Here is a 19,559-nt window from a genome sequence, read left to right as displayed (position 1 = left end):
CGACCCAAGAAGACAGGAGAATATGCATATTACTAGAAATACATGACAATGAGAGTAACCTCCTCAAGTTCACGGAATTGATTGATATTTTTCTGCTTCAAGTGAAAATTGTCATGTTGAACAAATGGAGCACAGTGTCCTTCAAAGAAGACTTGTTCCTTTCCCAACTGAGTCTTTCTATGGTGTTTTAAGTCCTCTTCCATATTTGATTTGCCAGCAGTGAAAATTAGGTACAGCACATGCTGTCTTCTCTCTCGTCCCTGGATGCTCGGTACCACGCTGCTACCTGTATTTTCAGCCAGGCTCTCTCATCTCCATTAACTCTCATGGCCACTCTTACAGGCATAAATCATCTCTTACCCTATGTCTCTAATTTCCTTGACTTTCCCTCATTTGCTGTGATTTCTGAACTGCACGTATTTGATTTGCCTTTTCCATGCCTCTACCATGGCTGTAGGATTTCTTTGTGAGCAGTAACTCCAAGCAGGTAAGTGAGCTACTACCTACACCTTGCTTAGTGTAAACTCCTTGGCTCACTCTAAACTCGAAATGTCTGAGTTGTCCTGTTTTTGTTTGTTTGTTTGTTGTTGTTCTTGTTTTAGATAGTGTAATGTAATACTTAGGTAATTCCACAATGGGTTTCAACCCTTAACTGAATATTTAGAGATATGCCTGAAATCTCAGCTCGAGACGGTTGAAGTTTGATCACGTGGTGCTTCTTATGATAAACTCCATATTGTTTTTGTTTCCTAACTCTTACACAGTTCCAGAGCTCTTTGGTGTCCTTATGTTTTAAAGCTGTGATCCATTTTTTAAATTGATTCTGACTTCTACTGAAATCAAACCTGCTATTTATCAAGTTAGTCTGTTTTCACCTAATGCCCATTTTACTCATACAGTCTTATATCTATAATTGTTTTATGCCTTTCCCACCATAAATTATGACTGGCTATCATTGCTTACAGCTTTCTGTACAGCAGCAAAGTATGCTAGTAGTGTTTCATTGTTAACTCAAGTAATTGAACTAATACCTTGAACTATCTCCTCCAAGTTGTCCATCAGGCTCCCGGGTAATAAAAGGTACCGTCTGGGCTTGGGAGCTTCCTGTTACACATGAAGACATTTGGGAGTCTTTATTGTTCTGCTTTTTGAGTGCTCAGGATGCAAATGGTTCTGGGGTAAATGTGCCCTGCAAATGGCTGGACCAGCAATGACAGGCCTCAGCTGAGCTTGATTCATAGTGACAGTTCTTCTGTCTGCTGTCCATAGGGATTTGGGGGACAAAAGGAGGGCACCACTCACTGATAATTTATGCACGCTTAGCATCTTCAACTTAGAAGCACTTTGTTCTTCCAAATAATGCGTTTTCAAATGTGGGTGGTCAGCTTTTCTTATTATTTCCCTTTGTCAACTAGATTTTAGTCTTTGTTTCAATTCCACCTCTTCCCGACACTCCCCCCAACAACCATCACAGCAGTGGGTGTGTGTGTGTGTGTGTGTGTGTGTAAACAGAAAAGAAAAGGAAAAGTATGTGTCCAAAGTTGGAATGTTTCCCGCTTGACTGTGATGGATTTCTTTCATACTCTATAGAAAGAAGCAGATGCCATTGATGACACACTGAGTTCCAAACTTAAAGTCAAAGAGCTTTCGGTGATTGACGGTCGGAGAGCTCAGAATTGCAACATCCTTCTCTCAAGGTATTGTTGACGCTAAATAAACATTTCTGGTAGGACCAACTTCTCTAGCATATGGTTTCAAACCACATGTTTGTTTTTGTTCTTTTAACTGGACTCTACTGAGGTACAATTTTTTGGACTCTCTTAGAGTTTAATTTCTACAGACTCCTAAATTTAGAAAGCAGAATACCCCCAAATCAATGTTTGTGTGTGTTTCTCCATCTCCCCCACCCCCCACCCCCAACCCAAGTCCCTGTAAAATGGACTTTACTCTTACAGGTTTTGGCTTCAGAAATATTTTTGCTGTTGAGTAGCACTGTCAGAATCAACAATGAATCCTCTCTTTTTTAATTTTGCCTTCTAAGGTCACCTTTTTATACTTCCAGCTTATATGATTTCATGCGTTTTCTGAACCTTTTTATGACTAAAAGGATATGTAAATCTCAAACCTCAGTGAAATGCTAATTAATCCATTTCAGCACTGTTCAGAAATCTTTCTCATAATTAGTGAACCTTGGAACTTGAAAGGAAGAAAGGAAATTGTGGGAACCTGGAATCTGATGGTAGCTTCAGGCAGTGTGTCAGGTCATCTCAGGCATTTTAAGTAGCTTTTTTGGATCTAGTTTCTTCGTGTCTTCAAAAGGGACTTTAACATTGGGCAAAGATGTTTGATGCTTGTGAGGTGAATGAAGATGTAAAGAATCCTGAACTTTGAGGCTTTAAGCATTAAGTCACATTGGTTACGTTCTGGAAGAATGTGGTATGTGCATTGAGGCTGGTGTAAGGTGACTTCTCTTTCAAGGAGAGTAGAGAGGGAAAGTAGTAGTTCTTAGTTTTTAGATAGTCTTAGAGTGAGTTTCTTTTAACACAAAGAATTGCTGCTTGGTTTTCAGCCTGGGAGCTTGATTGTTAGCCAGATATATTACTTTAGGGAGTAAGTGTTTCTTTTGGTGAAAAAAATTGAGGTTTAGTGAGATCCCTGCATTTTAATACTAGTAAGGTAACATGAACCATCCTGTTAGCATTTCATTTCTGCCTCTGGAAGAATGGAAGCTATGTAAATGGCTGGTTCCTGTATTTATCTCCCCCGTTGCTCCCTGAACACATGCTCAGGAAGACGCCGTTGAAAGTAGTTTAAAGGTATACTTATTTTTCTTCTATAGTGTATACAATCTGTTTTGTTACTATTTCTTTTCACAAATAACATTTTTAATAGTGAAATTAAATGAAAATTTGGAGAAAGTTTTTTTTTTCAATCCCAGAATTTCTCCCTATATTTTGTGCTTTTGCACTCTAGAAGAACACTTTAAACTTGACAAAAGGTGTTCTCACTCTGAATTTCTATAGAATTTAAATGCTCATGGGAGTAAAAACCATGACCCAATTCCTCATGGACAGATTATTCTCAGTACTAGGTGCCAAACAAGGAAATACACCAGTTACATCTGTAGATAAGGGGACATCTCTTTCTGGCAAATTCCCTATCCGTTAATTGAAGGAATCAGTTCATATTCATGGTATGTGAGTCCCTTGTTACCTCAGAAGTGTCAGAGCCTAAAGTGGCTTAGAACTTGAATGTGTCTAAACTCTCTGGAAGACAGTTTTAAGGATTTGCCTACTCTCTGTTAGATTATCTATTAAAATCCACTTTAATGAATAAGTGTTGTTACAATGTGCATAGTTTAAAAGGGTATGTGCATAGCAAAGTAATTCTGAGTCTCAGTTGACGTCTGGTAATTGGGCACTAACTGATCATGTTCTAAAACGTTCTCTCCCACAGAGGATTCGTTAGCACATGCTTTTCTGCTCAGTGATCAATAGTTCTCTCTCATTAAAGAAAGCACAGGGCTTGTTACATGTACTGCCGTAAAAGTAAAAGAAATTAAGGAGGTTTAATTTAAATTTGTTTTTTATGTAGTTTTTTAACCAGTCAGAAGTTTATCTTGCTTTCATTTTCCCATTTTTCTTGGTAATACATTATTACCCACTGAAGGAGCTAGGGCCTTAAAGGAGGGAAGAGATCTTTGAGAGCGTGTTTGATACTTTTTTCTTAAAGAGTTCCACTTTGGAGCATTTATTTGCCTGGCAGTATGCTGGGTGCCACAGGATGTACCCAGACTTAAGATAGCACTGCTGCCTTTGGAAGCTCATGGCTGATTGGAGAAGAAAGATGGCACGGGTGAGATGACTTGTGAACAGTAATTCAGGGCTTAGACTGGTCTCACTGGAAGGAGATGGGAGCTCAGCCAAGTGAGAGCGACACCTCAGAGTTGACCAGGAAAGTGGACCTCAAAGGGCGATAACAGTTCCGTGGGCAAGGGAGACAGAGGCAGTTTCAAGGAAATGTGTGGCAGGAGGAAAGTCACCGGAGTGGTATAAGCATAACTAATAAAGAGAGCCTTATAACTGCAGCTATCAGTTATCACTTGGATTGAATGAGACCAGGAAAGAGAGCCTGTGATCCATGCCTGGTACCTTTGGAAGGGCATGAGTCAGCCCAGAATCGAGCCATACTCTTCTCATCTATAAAATAGAGATAATGAAAGCGGTAGCCTTGCAGTAGGTTTGTGAGAATTAAACCTGGCAGAATGCCTGCTTATGTGCCCATGAGAAATTGGTGCAGTTTGTTCAGGAGAGCACTGTGTGTTTCTAAGGTTCCAAGTTTATTCTCTCAAGGGTTTATCACAGATTTGAAGGAGTCAAGAACTGGAAGCAAAGGCAACCATGAGGTAGGAGGCTTTTTCTGTTGTCCAGGTGAGACCTGATGAAGGACAGAGTTGAGAGAGACAAAGAAACCCTCAATAAGACTGATTTTGAGTGTGGAGATCAAAATAGAAACATTTCCAAGTTGATGTCAAGATTTCTTACCTTTCCACACTTACTATCTTCTTCTTTTCTGCTTTTTTTCATTCCTAAAGGGTGGCAACCCTCTCTGTTTCTTATCTTACTGACCAGGAACTTAATTCCCAGCAAATTCCACGACAGGGAAACTTGTGGCATGTTACATGGGAGGCATTTGATAAGCACATAAGTCTGCCATGTTTGGTTACTTAAAAGCGTTTTCTTACCCATATACTGCAAAAGTTAGTGGACTCTTTGGTCAGAGGCACCTGCCATGGCCTCACCTGGAGCTTTGCAGGCAACTAGAAAGAAAGCCCTTCTCGTCTCAGAGGACAAGCAGGGGAGGAGGTGCAGCCCCTTTTTGTGTGCTCATAGCATGAGTGGCCAGGTTCTCTTGCAGCTTCCAGAAAGAGAGTGGCTGAAGGTGAACCAGAAGCTACAGGCTTCCAGGGACCCTGCCTTTCATGACTTGAGCAGAGTGGCAGAGGCCCTAGGCAGATTGAACAGCATCTCTACTGCATGTCTAAAGATGACATGTGGCCATTTAAAATTCACTCTGCTTCATTCCCTGAAACGCAAACCTCTCCTTTAAAAAGAAAAAAAAAAGGACAAAAAGAAACTTGGAAGTGAGTTAATATTACAAAATGAACCCACCTAAAATATACTTTTATGAAGTGTTCTGCTATTCTTTTTTTTCCAGATGCTCACTTAACATGGCAGCCAGGGTACAGTAAACCACAAAAAGCTACTTTAAAGTAGGATTTGGCTTAAATCCACTGAAGCAGAGCTAAGACCGATCTAGCCATCCATCCCTAACTTATTGTAATTACTCCAATTCTCTTGGCAAATTTTTGAAATACTTTTATAGAGCAAGGTAGAGTTAAATACTGTTTTTAAATGGCCAGTTTGTTTCCTGCCTTGTAAAGAAAGTTGAAGTGGACGTCTCAAAAGGTGCCACCCTCCAGTACACCAGACACTGCCAAGCTTTAAAAGCAATTAAAAGGTTAGAACTGGTAGGGTCGTTAAGTTACATAGATTAGCAGCTCATTCTGTGGATGACAGATGATACTAAGAACTCAGCAACCTATGGAACTATCCATCCCGCTGGGCAGCGTACCAGTCTCCTCTTTCCCCAAAGGTAGTTTCATTGTCTGCTCTAACAGGCCACGTGCAAGGCAGTATGTTGACAGGTAGATTTTCTTAAGTACTGTCCATTAAAGTCTCAAGTCTCTTTGTGAGTCACATTAAGAGAAACCAAAATTGTTATGAATTAGAGCTAGTGTTTAGTCCAGACAGCCTCTGGGAGGCTTTGAGGAGCATAAATATATACAGTTTCAAAGCAAGAAGTTCTGCACTCCATATGGGGAGCTAATGAAATGCAAATCTGATACTCGAAGTATTGTTCTCGCTCTGATTTTCAACTCCTTTTCTTTTAAATGCAAAACAGAAGGACTCAGCAGAACTACAGCATAAAGTAGTTTCTTCAACTCAGTGTGAAAAGGACACAGACCTAATTTATTTTTTTCTTATAAGTGGAGCTTTTCTCATGATGACTATAGATTTTTCCACAGTCAGTTGGTTTTCATTAGCGCAGTTTCAACCTTCCCTAATGTTCCTCTTCGTTTGCCTTCCATGGCTGTGCTGTGGTGTTTGCCTTTAATTGACTCGAGAGCCTTCAGTGTCCTAGAATCTAGGGCCCAGGGCCTGGACAGTGGAGACCTTGATGCTAGAATACAGTTTCCCCGTCATACGTTTTACTCATGCCAACTTGGCTAAATTGTTCCATTTATGTTTGAGCTTTTCCATCTGATGTTTGGTGAACATATTCCTGAGACAGTGATTGTTGCCAAAATGACTACAACAATCTGGAGAAGTCTGCCCACGTCCAAGGTTACTGTCCACAGTACAGGAGTGATGATGGCACTGCATCTCAGACAGAGCGATAAAATGGGCCTTATTTTAGAACGTGGACAGTTGGGCCTATTGCCTAGATGCTCTATGTGGCTATGAAAACATCAAACAAAAGAGAATGATATTAATGATATTAATACAATAGGATTCCCAAATTTGTTCCTTTCCTGTCCTACTTATTAGCACACAAAACAATATGCAATGTAAATGCAGGATAGATGGTTTTAACAAGGTCATGTCAAAATCCAGAGAAAAGGACAAGCCAGAGGTGTCCAGAGTGGGCTATGTCTTGTCCAGCTCCACTTCCGGCATTCTTTGCTCCTTCTGTGACCTTCATGCCCACCCCTGCCCTCATCCAGCCCTTGCATATCTGTGAGAGCACAGGCAACCCAGTGTGCTGTACATGCCAGTGTGTCTTGAGTGTTTCAGCTTATCATTTGATTCTCCTAAACATTGTAAACATCTTTAAAATAAACACCACATCTTCTAAGTCTTTTTTAATATTCCCAGGCCTAATAGGTGTTGTATGCAGAGAGGGAACTGGTGAAATAATAGGTATGAGAGTGCTTTGAGAAGTGTTCATAATAACCCTAGTAAGTGCTCTTTAATGATCAAATAACTGCATGTGAATATTAAGGTTACATGAATACTACTGCTTTTTTTCTGGTGTAGAAAAGTCTGCCTTGTAGAGTAATCATACAGTTTATTGAGCCCTTTCTATGACCAGGCACTATGCCAAACACTTTATATGCATTATTTCACTTTACACACACACACACACACATACACAATTCTTTTTTTTTTTTTTTTAATTTATTATTATCCCTATTTCATAGATGAGGAAACTGAGGCTTAAGAGAAACTTTTTCCGAGGTCACACTGACCAGAAGTGTCAGAGCCAGGACTAGGGCACAGCCTGTCTGATGCCAAAGCTCCTTCTCTCAAACATTACGTGTGAGAGCTGTATGTCTTGCTCTATATTTGTGTGTTTATGTCTTTATCTCCAGTCCTAAATGTGATTCTTCTTGAAGATCACAGACTAGAAGAACAGATCAAATAATGTTAATATGCCATATAAGTGTAGCTTGTAAGGAAGTAAGATTTCTAAAGTCTGGGTCTAATGCTTACAGATAGAACAAAAGAATGACTCTATTGTTACAGTTAATAATCTAATTAAATCTTTTTTTGCCCTGATTAAGACTGTTTGTTGTATCTACTAAAAATACATTTTTACAGATATGTTTTAATTTCATTCCTGACATAATCAAGACAAAAATCCTTAGTTAAATTAGTAAATCATATAAATTTATGGTAGACAGGAAACAGATTTGTGTTTTTCTTAAATCCTTCCCTATGAGATATTAATTATAAAAGCAATATTTAGATAATTTGGGATTAGCACTCAAGAATCTTGGGTTTGCGTTAGATACTGCCACTTTCTACATGTTTGACCTTGAGCAAATCACTTAGCCATTCTGAGCCTCAATTTCTTCCTCTATTAAAAAAAAAAAAATGACCATCACAGTTATTTTGAAGTTCAGATAAAATAACATATGTGAGAACTCTTTAACTATGAAGCGCTTATACATTTTACCTTGTCTATTAACTAGTGCTCGATTTTTTAACATAGATTCTAACCTTCTTAAAATCTGTTTTTAATATGTCAGCAAACTTTAAACACTTCTGATATATAAAAAAATTAAGAATTTAGTTCTCCTCTGTCACCTGCAATTCAGGGATATATTAGTATGGGTGTTGTCCCCATTTCTCATCTTCCAATCTCTTGCTTAAGGAAACTAAACGAAAGAACATAACAGCTTTGTTCTCTGTGTCAGCAGAGCATTACCAAGCCCTGGAAGAATGTTAAAGCAGTTTCAAAATCCTACTCTTAGGTGTCATATTGTCAGGAAATAAGCTTTCACTGAGAGATTTTGAGCAAAACAGTAACTGAAGCAGCTAGAATAGCAGAATGAATGATTATACATCAAATTTTAATACCCAAGCCAATATTGTTAACAACAAAATAAAATATTTTTTCTCCAGGTTGAAATTATCCAATGATGAAATCAAACGGGCAATTCTAACAATGGACGAGCAGGAAGATCTGCCCAAGGACATGTTGGAACAGGTGAGCTGCCAGACATATCTTAGAGCACACGTGACAACTGATTTTCAGCAGGGAGTGAGATATTGAGAAAATCCTGTCGTTGCCGGTAGATAATTTCCTCATCTTGTGTCATAAATGGCAGTCCATTCAAAATTCTGGGGCTAGCAAATACGAGATGGATTTACATACAGTCAGCACATTCTTGTCTGTGATAATTTGGAGATAATTTGTGTCATCTATGGCAGGCAACAAGTCGAATGTGGTATCCTAGCCTCTCTCTCTTCATGCAGTATATCTATAACATGCTCTGTGTAGCCACTCCAACTATGTTGTGTATTGTTCAGCAACTTTGTTCAGTCATCCCCCAAATGGCAGTGTTGTTAACTAGCAGATATTCTAGGGATTATCATCTGTCTCTTGATCTGGGCCTAAATCATCCTTTGCTTTGTGAAAATAGTCTTAGAATGTTCTAAGATTGTTCTGTCTGCTTTTCTCATTATCTTTGGGACAGAATCATATTTTGAATGATTTTGGTCAAGTGGTCCACGTTTGTGAGGGCCAGGTCCATTTATGGTTGACCATGGACACAAGTAATTATGATTCCAAGCCAAACTTGCGGTCACATCTGTAGGCATGCTCAGCTCCCAAGAGCAGAGGAAGAGAATATTTTGCATTGCTAAATCCTGGGTAGCGAGGCTGCTCCAGGTGGCATGCCTGTTTGTATGCATGGACATTTTCCATGGTTCTCACTGGTTTCCTAAAGGCCTCAAACACAAAGCAGGGAGGAGTAATGTGTGCAATGTCACCACACCCAAATGGTCTTGCCCTCCGTGAAGCCACTGCAGCTGCAATTGTTCTAGGTGAAAATCCTCACACCTAGCCGCGGAAAATCTTTTCATGCTATACTTTGAAGGTTTGATTTAGTTATAAAAATAGTTGGACTGTATTTCTAAGTTTCTTAGGATGCTCTGTATATGAATAGTTTGAAAGTAATTCCTAAACCTAAAGTTCCTTTCTCAGAGCATTTTACAGCTTCTCCACACAGTCTTCCCACTTGCTATATACCGGTCAAAGCAGTCTCTGCCCCAAGACTGTGCAGCCCAGCTACTCTCTGTCCCTCCCTGGCCCCCAGGTGACCCTTTACTGCAGCTGTCTACATCAGAAGTTGCTCATCCAGAGTGAAGAAGTGTGCAGAAAGCTGCTTTAGTCCTTAGGCCTTCAGCCCCTATTGACAAAGTCATATGTTTAAAATTCCACAAGATCTGTTTACTGTGAAATTGCATCCAGTAAAATTTCTCCTTGAGGGAAAGGATTTCAAAATCCTGCCAAAAGAGCTTGCTGTGCAAATAGAATGTACTTCAAATAAATAAAGTAAGAAAATCAGTCTACTGAAGCAGAATCTGGCCAACAAGGATACTCTTGACCTGGTCTCTCCTGATAATTCTGTGTGTCTCATGCTCTGCTCATCTCTCATGCTCTTCTTTTCCTCTGAATTCTACCGCTCCTCTTGCCTTTTCCTTCATAGAGCACTCTTCCCAGACAAGCACTGAAGAAGCCAGCCTCTCCTTACTCCTGTCTAGGGTTTGCATTTGAGCCACATTCATTCCCGCTTTCCTGCTGCTTTTAGCTGCTGGGCTCAGAACTCGGTTGAGATCAATACATTCTTTCTTGCGATGTATATCTTTCTCCTATTCCCAGGTGTCTATTCTTTCCTCTTCGTACACCATCTGTTACTCGACTCCGCTTTGAGAAGGACTAAGCCGTTAGCATGTGCCTCTTGCTGTGCTCTTGTACGTAATGAAAGAGAGCTTAGTGATTGTGTTATCCTGAACAGGGGCCTGTGGGCTCGGCACAACCAGTTGGGAGCGATACCTGAGACTAGAACTGAATTTCTTTGTCCGATAGGTAAAAATCCAAACTAAGGGGAAAAAAAAAAAACAAGCCTTCTCTTCTCTCTTCCTCTTCCCTTCCCCTTGCCTACTGCTTTCCCTCCTTGTACTGAGAAGGAACAAGAAGATTCTTGTCCTGTCCAGTGTCACTATTTGAACACAGGAACGTAGATGACTAGAAGCTACCGGGACACCAGACCCGTGAACTCCCTGGCATCCACTTCCATCCCTCCCCGTGTTCCACAACTTTTGGAAAGAGCTGTCCCTGGCCCATCCCTTCCTTATGTTCAGAGACCCAGCCAGATCTCTCTCCTCTCCTCCAGATCTTTCACCTCTCCCTCTTAACATATAACTTAAGTCTCAGCTTTTCACACACATACCTCTTAAAACCTCACACCCCCATCTAACTGCTATCCTCTCTCTTTTTTTTTTTTTCTTGACATAGCTAAAGTCCTTGGAAGCTAGTCCCCACTTGCCTCCTGTTCATTCTTCTTCAACTCACTGCAGTCTGTCTTCTTCACCTCTCTAAAGTTGTTCTCACTAAGGGCACACAAATTTCTTGTTGCCAGAGTCAGGGGGCACGTTGTAGTCTTCATCTTCCTTGATTTTTTGGTGGTGTGTGACACTAATGGCCAATTGCTCCCTGATGAAATGTCTTCTTCCTCTGGCCTTGTGATTCTGCATAGACCCTTCCTTTGAAGGTTCCTCTTCTTCTCGTCCTCATCCCTTAAATGCTGGCTTCTCTTGAGCCCTGCTTTTTTTTTTCTCTTGGTGGCTCCAGGTTACCCCAGTCACATCCATGCATGTTATAACCAACACCAATGCTTTGTCTTCCAAAAAGATCCCTTTAGGATTTCAGACCCATTTATCTAAATCCCTACTAGAAATCACTACTTGATTCTCTTGCCAGTATTTCAAACACTAAACTCACCTTCTTCCCGCCCACCCTCCACCAACTTTCTCTTCCCAGGTTCCTTGTTATACTCCACGTACATTGTTGCCTAAGCCAAAAGCCAGGGCCTCATCCTTTTGGTAGACCCTCATCTACCATAATTCATCCATCAACAAGCCAAGCCAGTTCTATTTAAACCCTCTAAATAGCTCTAGAATCTCTCTACTACCCAATCTAGGCCACTATCATTTCCCGACTAGATTATTGCATCCACCATCTAATCACAACCTCCTAATACTTCCGATCTCTTCTAATCATTTCTTCATTTTGCAGGCACAGTAATCTTTTTAGAATGCAAACTCATTCCTCTATTTATGATTTTAAGTTATATCCCAGTGCCCTCAAAATAAAGACAACTTATAATAAGCCTTTGCCTTGACCTTGACCAGCGCTTCCCTCTCTCACTGCCATGACAGCTGCTCTTCCACCTGCATCAATGCTGTGCTGCCCTTTTCAGACCCCAGCACATAATATGTACTCTGCCTGGAATATATTTTCAACCTCACACCATTCACTTCCTTCCCTGTAGTTCCACTTCTTTTTACTCTGGTGGCACCCAGACTGACCGCCTTTTCTGAGATCCCTTAGTTAAATCCAGCAAACATTTGAAAATCTGCTAAATGGACCACGCAATGCCAGCATCAAGTTATAGAAAGGATCTTGGGGTCCAGAGGGCCAGTATAATTTTTTTAAATGTCCATGGACATTTGATCTAGAAAATAGCATACAGGCCTATGCATATACATACACATATTTTTACCTTTACAGGAAATCAAGACACACACGTACTTTTTCGACTTTAAATATTGTTGCTACTTTTTCCATATTCCATGCTCATTTCTTCTTCCAAAATAAAATGTGACATTAAAAACTTCAAATCCCATTGCATTCCTCTCATCCAGCTCTACATGGAGCAAAAAAAAAAGAAGTGGAATTAGATAAGCCAGAGAAAAAAGCAAACCGAGTGGAAAATACACATAGAATAACTCATTCCAGCATGATGTAATAGGAAAAAAAGCAGAGTGCTGGGAGACAAGAGACATAGGTTCTATTTCTGATGATGACAAACACTGGCTTTGTAACCCTGGGCGAGTTGTTAATCTCTCTGGGCCTCAGTTGTAATATCTCCTAATGAGAGGGTTGAACCTCCAGGGTCCCTCTAATGATCTATGCAAAGTGGGTCCTGGTAAGGAAGGGCCACAATTCTGATTTGAGAGGCAGCATAGAACAGAAAAGTACCAGGAATATATCTTATACCAAGGTAACTACTTTCAAGTGAAAATGAACAAATTTAATCATTTCTATTGTGCCTTAACAATCACCTATGAGTAGAGCTTATAACTTAAACAGAAGTTAAAATTTCATCTTGGAACAAATTAACAGAAAGAGTGAAAAACTATTGCAGAAATATACATTATAAGCCTCGATTTTAATATATGTGTGTACTTTTTAGCTCTTGAAATTTGTTCCTGAAAAAGGTGACATTGACCTGTTGGAGGAACATAAACATGAGCTGGATCGGATGGCCAAAGCTGATAGATTCCTTTTTGAGATGAGCCGGTAAGTTTAAAAATGCTTAAAAACTAAAGATGCCTCTTACCTTTCTAAGGAAATTAAACTTCTGAGTCATGTTAAAATATTTGGGTCAGTTAACCTGGTTTAACTTGAAGCCTTTCTGAACTCCAAAATCTTCTCAAGTCTGAGTTGTGTGGAATTTGTTTTTTTTAACTGGGTAAGGATTTCTTCACAATTATCTCTATTTCTGGGCCTTTTGGCCCAAATGTTTTGAAAAGTCATAACTTTTCCTGGTTCCAGTCAGTATCATTCTTCTCACCACTTTGATTTCTTGGGATTATATCTCACTTCTCCTAGGACCTCAGGATCCCAAGGTTGTTATAAAACAGGAAAAAAAAAAAAAATGAACAGGCTACGATGGCAGCCTGGAGCCCACATAACTGAACAGCCACGGTCTGGATGTCAAATCATGACACATGCAGACATCACTAATCGATCATGGCATTCTTCCCACAGAACTTGGCAAGCTTTCTCAGCCCTTCTCCGTAAGTCCCTGAGACAGCCACTCCTCCTTAATTGAGTTTGGCATGTGAGCTGAGTCTCTTTGCCATCCCAGGCCTAGCGACTTAATTCTTCATTAGAGAAGGACCAGTGGTCTGAAACTCTCAGTCAACCCCAAGGCAGAGTCAAGTCCCAAAGGCTAACAGATGTAGCCAAGGTGAAATATGCCTCTCTTTTCTGCCTTCCCCAGACTTATTTTTGTTGTGCTTCTATCTCATCTTGCCTGCTACAATAAGACAAAGGATGGTTTGCCCAGCAACCTTTATGTAGACAAACCAGATGGCCACCTGTAATAGCTGCCACTTAGTAATTGTCCAGATCCTTGTATGCATCCTCTCACTTAATCTTCCTGTCAGCCCTGCCAAAAGGAATGATGTGAGGTAGGGAACTATTATCTTCCATCTAATGGAAAAGTTAAGGTACCTGTTCAAAGTCACCTAATAACAGGAGAACCTGGGCTGCAAACCTAGTCCTGTCTGATTATATAGTACAGTTTTAGAGGAGTGGCTGATCCCTGGTTTTACTGGACTAAATTTTTCACCAGAGAGCAGGTTAGGCAATGATTCCAGAAGGCCAGGGCAAGAACACCCACCCTCACCCGCTCAGCAATGCAGAGCTGCTAATCATGGTGGTTACCAGAGAGGCCAGTTTGTTATCTCTAGCAGCTTAGTTGCTATCTTGGAAGGCAGAGCTTGCCAGCCCCGAGGGAGCTAACTGTGGAAGAAGGAGGAAGGTTTGGGGATGTGAGGAGGGGATGACATGAGGAGAGAATGCTGGAGATAGTTTTCCTATACAGTTTTGCCAAAGGCAAACTTTGTGAAAAGTTAAAAAGCCCAGGGTGCAGTATAGGGAAGAGCCCTTTATTTGCAGCTGAATGAGGAGTCTTTTCATTTACATTCTTTTTTTTATCCCTTCCCTGTTCACAAGAGCTGCTGGGACTCTGAGGAAGGGAAGAGGGCTTTAATCCACAGCAGCCAGCTCTCACTTTCTTTTAGCAGTTGCCTAATCTGATCGTAGCTAAGGACCCTGCTGCAATTGCCCAAATATTCTCTGTAGGTCAGAGGAAAATGGACCCTCCAGGCGAAGATGGCCTGTGCCGGGTGCTGCTTGCTGTCCGGGAGAGGAAGTTTCGCGCGCGCATGCATGTGTGCACGCGCACGCGTGCGTGCGTGCGTGTGCGTGTGCGTTTGGGGGAGCACTCTGAGCTACCTCCACTTCTATAGCCACTGAGTGACTGTTAAGTCAATGCTCATTAGTTTATGTTTGCTCTTACAGAATTAATCATTATCAGCAAAGATTACAGTCGCTGTACTTCAAAAAGAAGTTTGCAGAGCGCGTGGCAGAAGTTAAACCTAAAGTAGAAGGTAAAGTCAAGACACCCAGATTGGAAATGATGTTCGTCTTAAGTGCCCATGTACAAGTCCAATCCGAGTGCATATAGTAAACGGAATTCCTTTGGTGATTTTTTTTTTTTTTACTCGAAGTCTTTTGGAATTCTGATGGATAATTTCTTAAAGTGGGCACTTGGCTCGCTGGCCTGGCCTGGGTTCTGGTTGTCACAGCACACCTCCTGGGTTCCCCCACAGGATTGGGCTTTTGACCACATGGGTGTTGAGGAGGAGTTTATTTGACTGCTACTAGCATTAAACCTGTACTTAGCTTTCTTGCAACAGGGTCTTACTAGATTTTTCTAAGGAAAGATTTGAGGCTGTTACATTTATAAGTGTTTGAAATGAGGTCAAGGCAATACAGCCCCAGAATACAGTCTGGAATTGGGATCCTGCTTGAACCCTGATCCCTGATGATGCCTGCAGCTGTAACCTGTAACACATTTGACCAGTTTTTCTATCAGTGGAATTGATCAGTAATCCTGTTGATCTGACTCATACCAGACAAGAAAGTATTTGCAAAGGAATGTGGGAAATGTACTTGCTGTTCTGTGTATTCCTAAGTACATTCAGTTGATGAATCAGCCAAGAAACGGGCTGAAAGGATGGGATTGTGTGTCTGCCACTAGGTCTCCTGAACAACTTTAGCTGGCTCTCCCTGTCCTCTTGCTTCTAGTTCAGGTGTTTTGAAAGTGCTCCCGGTCATTCAATCCAATCTTGCACCTTCAGTGGATGCTATCAGGTGTGTGGACTTACCACTGAAAAGTCTTGGTTGTAATAGTTGTGTTTTTGTATGTTTTGTTTGAAGCAATTCGTTCTGGCTCAGAAGAAGTGTTTAGGAGTGGTGCCCTGAAGCAGTTATTGGAAGTGGTTTTGGCATTTGGAAATTACATGAATAAAGGCCAAAGAGGCAATGCCTATGGATTCAAGATATCCAGCCTAAACAAGATTGCTGACACAAAATCCAGTATTGACAAGTAAGTATGGGATCTTCCAACACTTGGAGAATCCAGGTGCTTAAGTCAGGGCTTAAATTTGTCTCCCTCTGGTCCTCCTTGGCCTCCATGACACTGCAGTGTCTGCTCTGCCCTTACCTTGCTCACTCCTCTCTCACACCATGATTATCCCCAGGTTCCCGTTGGGCCAGTTATCCTTCATCCATTTTCAGGCCACAGGAATATCATCTAGTCCAAGCCTTTTGTTTTGGGGGTTTTCTTGGATAAATTTTTTATTTTAGTCTTTAGAACTAAAGACAAGTTCACAAATTATAAATGTATATTTTGATGTATTTTCACAAATTGAACACATCAGTATCACTGGTCCCTGGATCAAGAAACAGAACCCTACCAGCACTATAGTAGCCTGCCCAAGACCTCTTCCAGTCACAACCCACCACAGAGAACCAACTGCGTTCCACCGAAAGGAAAAACACCTGGCAGCTGATGATAGAATCTGGAGCTTGTTGGGTTTTTAGGTTATGTTTTCCTTTATACATTGAAGCTAGCAGCTATGTCAAAAAAATGATGTGTAAATGTGTTTTGGCTGTTGGTATTCAGCTGCTCATCCCAAGACTCATTAAAATGCTTCCTAGAAAGTGCGTATTAGGTGAAGAGATTCTTGTTAGAGACACCGAGATGTGAAAATGCTCTGGTGTCATTAGCAGGTAGGGTCATTAGGCATATTAACTCTAGTTTCTCTGAGAACTGAGTTTCTATAAAGCTCTCACTGACTTCAAAGGACTATGCACAATTGTTTCTAGGATAAACTTCTCTGTACCCGAATTCTTTTTTTAAATATAGGTTATTCATCCTAACTAGTGAGGCTTTTTACTCTATATTTTCTATGGGGTTACCGAGGCACAGTGTAATTGGCCACCCTGAACCCATCCTGTAAGAAATAAGCAATGCGTTAAATTGTAGAGCTAAACTTTATTTGTGTATCACGGAGAGATAGATGAACAAACGGCAGCTGTTATGTTCTGTCACTGCCATCTTAGTTTTAATGTAAGCGCTTGGTCCTTTTTTAGGGCACTTTCACATTTGAATGTCAAAAACGCCTGTGAAGTACATAGGCCAGGTGCAGTATCACCTGTTGTCAGATAAAGAAACTGAGGCAGGGTCAAGTGGCTCATTTAACTTGAGTAAGGTCACAACAAGCAGGGTATTTGGCCTTACCAGTGTTTTACACCTACCAAAAAATGGATCTTATTTGGAGGTTGTAGTAAATTACAGCCAGCATCTTGCATATAAGAACAGCTACCTTTTTACGGAATCAAACCAAGCTGCATAAGCGTGGAACAGTCAGCATGAAGTGTGTATTCACTCTGCATTAAAGGCTTGTTTCTGGTAATGACGAGAATAATCGAATGAGTGCCATAGTTCTTTTTCATTCTTCAAGAACTTATATTCAGGCAAATGAGGTATTATTTGGATAGCAAATATGTGCAAGCTCTGATCTGGTTTTACGTCTTTCTTCATTAAGAAAGATATATGGTTAACTAAATTTAATTCCTCTAAATAACAAGGCGTTTCTCTGAAATAATGAAGGAAAATAGCATTGCTCTTTCTTTGATGGTAGTTGGGACTTCGTCCCCTCACACTGTCCCTCATGCAGCAGGCACGTGGGCAGGCACGTAGATTTTGTGAACGGCAAGACCGAAGTGCAATGATACAGCTGAACATCTGCAAAATAAGTGGCCAGAATTTTTAGCCACTACTTTACTTTGCTGAGCAATTGTTTTCTAATTATTGAGAATAAGAAAAATAAGGGATTTTTAGTTTTTTTTTACATGTGGGCCAGTTGACTCAGGAATAGGATTGCATTGACTCACTGAAGCTGCTAGGGTGACCAGAAATGGTTTTCATTGTTATGGAAAAGAAAATTGTTTGACAATCCTGGTTCATTTCAGCTGGAGGTGGGTGGGACTGTGTTATGACTTAGCATTGTGAATTAGCAAACTGCGTAAAAATTATGGAAATGTTTTTAAAGAATGCACTGTGTCTTCCTGGTTATGGTAACTTTCAACAGACTAGTGATTCTTGATCCTGGCTGTTCGAATCACTGGGGAGTTTTAAAAAAATATCCACACCTGGCCCCTCCTTGCAATTAAATGAATCTCAGTTTGGCACAGGCATCTGGAGTCCAGGTGATTATAATGTTCAGTAAACCCAGGGGACAACAGGACCAAACTACCACAGCTTTGCCTAACAGTGTTATCAAACGCCCGCCTTTTCAACCCGGGTCAGTCAGGGTTCAGCCCTGTCACCACCAAAGAGGGAGAGGGGTTATGCAGTTAGGAGCTGAAGTGTTGCTAAAATTAGGAAGTGGATTCTTGGCAGCAAGGATATCATATTCATGATGGCACAGACCTGGCTCATTTCCAGGCCAAGCCCTGAAATGGGGGGCTTTCTAACTTTCCGAGCACCCTCTGCCGCAACAGCAAAACAAATGAGTCAGAAAGGAAAAGAGTTAACAAAACAAATGAGTCAGAGAGGAAAAAAGTTATAGAGTTGAAAGAAACTTTTAATGAGTATTATCAATAATTGTCATCAGTGAGTTGCTGCTCTGTTATTTTTAGAATTGAAAATAGCTGTCCTCGTTAGTGGATTAAACATCCCTCAGTCCCCACCCCACCCCACCCTGCTTGTCATCCACTCTCAGGGCACACCTTTTCTCAGGATGGATTCACTGTGACAGTATGTCCGCATCGGCAATGGTCCAGGTTCATTTCCATCACCCATCGCGTTACCAAGATTTTGAAGGATACTCATTATGGGCCAAAGAAGTAATCTTATCTCCTGCCCTCTCCTTTTAGAGGATGTATGCTTCCTTTTTGATGTATATTTATGTAAATCCCATGTAGACTCTCCCCTTCTCTTGAGAACCCTTGCCTTATAGGAACCTCCAAATTTTGAAATTAATGCAGGAATGTAGCACTCTAGTGGGTTCAACCACTTGAATATACAAATCATATGCAGATATTAATGATTGTTAATACTCTTTCCTTCTTTAACTGTAGGAACATTACACTTTTACACTATCTTATAACTATTGTGGAAAATAAATACCCCAAGGTTCTCAACCTAAATGAAGAACTGCGAGACATTCCTCAAGCAGCAAAAGTAAAGTAAGTACCTACAGTGAATTGCTTTCATTTTTTTAAAACATTTGTACTGTGCTTTAGCCATTGAGATAATTAGCTTTTCATGAAAAGGGTCCTTCTGTTTGCTTTTCCCTGAATACTAGTATATGAAATAAAGTTTGAATCTTATCCAAATGTTATCCAAATGTGTTACATGGTTTTGAATATATGTATTTGTTCTAGCTCCTGCATACTCCTGCATGTAATGTCTAACTTCCACAAAAACTTTTCTATGAGTTTATTCAGAGCACCTATTATGAATTAAGGAAGGTGGTTTCACTAGAACTTTTCAAAGGCAGTTCTGTTAAAATACAGGTAGGAGGACCCTTAGTTAAATGAAGATAGATGATTAAGCAAATAGAAGACCTCATGTCAGGAAGTAGCTAGTAATTTTCACATGCGCACACACTCCCAGAAACCAAGGCAGCCTTTTAATGGAAAGCAGTCGCTATGCAAATGAAGAAACTAAAAATAAAAAATGGAAAGCTGCCAAACTTTCACCACAAACTTCACACCCGTTTTCAGAGACAGGAGCAGGCAATTTTCCTTGCTATTCTCTCCTCCTTTTGGCCTTTAAA

The 19,559-nt window shown here is 40.6% G+C and overlaps 1 protein-coding gene across 4 annotated transcripts in view; it reads left to right on the top strand.

The window, feature by feature from the left end:
• The window catches only part of DAAM1 (dishevelled associated activator of morphogenesis 1), a 152,671-nt gene that overhangs the window by 118,892 nt on the left and 14,220 nt on the right, over positions 1 to 19,559 (top strand). For all 4 annotated transcript variants that reach the window (XR_003042641.1, XM_006920134.3, XM_025038723.1 and 1 more), the window contains exons 16-21: positions 1,591 to 1,697; positions 8,472 to 8,556; positions 12,830 to 12,936; positions 14,728 to 14,816; positions 15,649 to 15,817; positions 18,859 to 18,966. Coding sequence is in view for 3 of the 4 variants with exons in the window: in XM_006920134.3 (XP_006920196.1) it covers positions 1,591 to 1,697; positions 8,472 to 8,556; positions 12,830 to 12,936; positions 14,728 to 14,816; positions 15,649 to 15,817; positions 18,859 to 18,966 (665 nt within the window). In the remaining variant the exon portion in view is untranslated. The remainder of the gene's footprint in view (positions 1 to 1,590; positions 1,698 to 8,471; positions 8,557 to 12,829; positions 12,937 to 14,727; positions 14,817 to 15,648; positions 15,818 to 18,858; positions 18,967 to 19,559) is intronic.

Source organism: Pteropus alecto, unplaced genomic scaffold, assembly GCF_000325575.1.
Source record: "Pteropus alecto unplaced genomic scaffold, ASM32557v1 scaffold86, whole genome shotgun sequence".
Taxonomy (NCBI): Eukaryota; Metazoa; Chordata; class Mammalia; order Chiroptera; family Pteropodidae; genus Pteropus; species Pteropus alecto.
The sequence above is the reverse complement of the archived record's forward strand: the minus strand, read 5'-3'. Positions and strand labels throughout refer to the sequence as shown.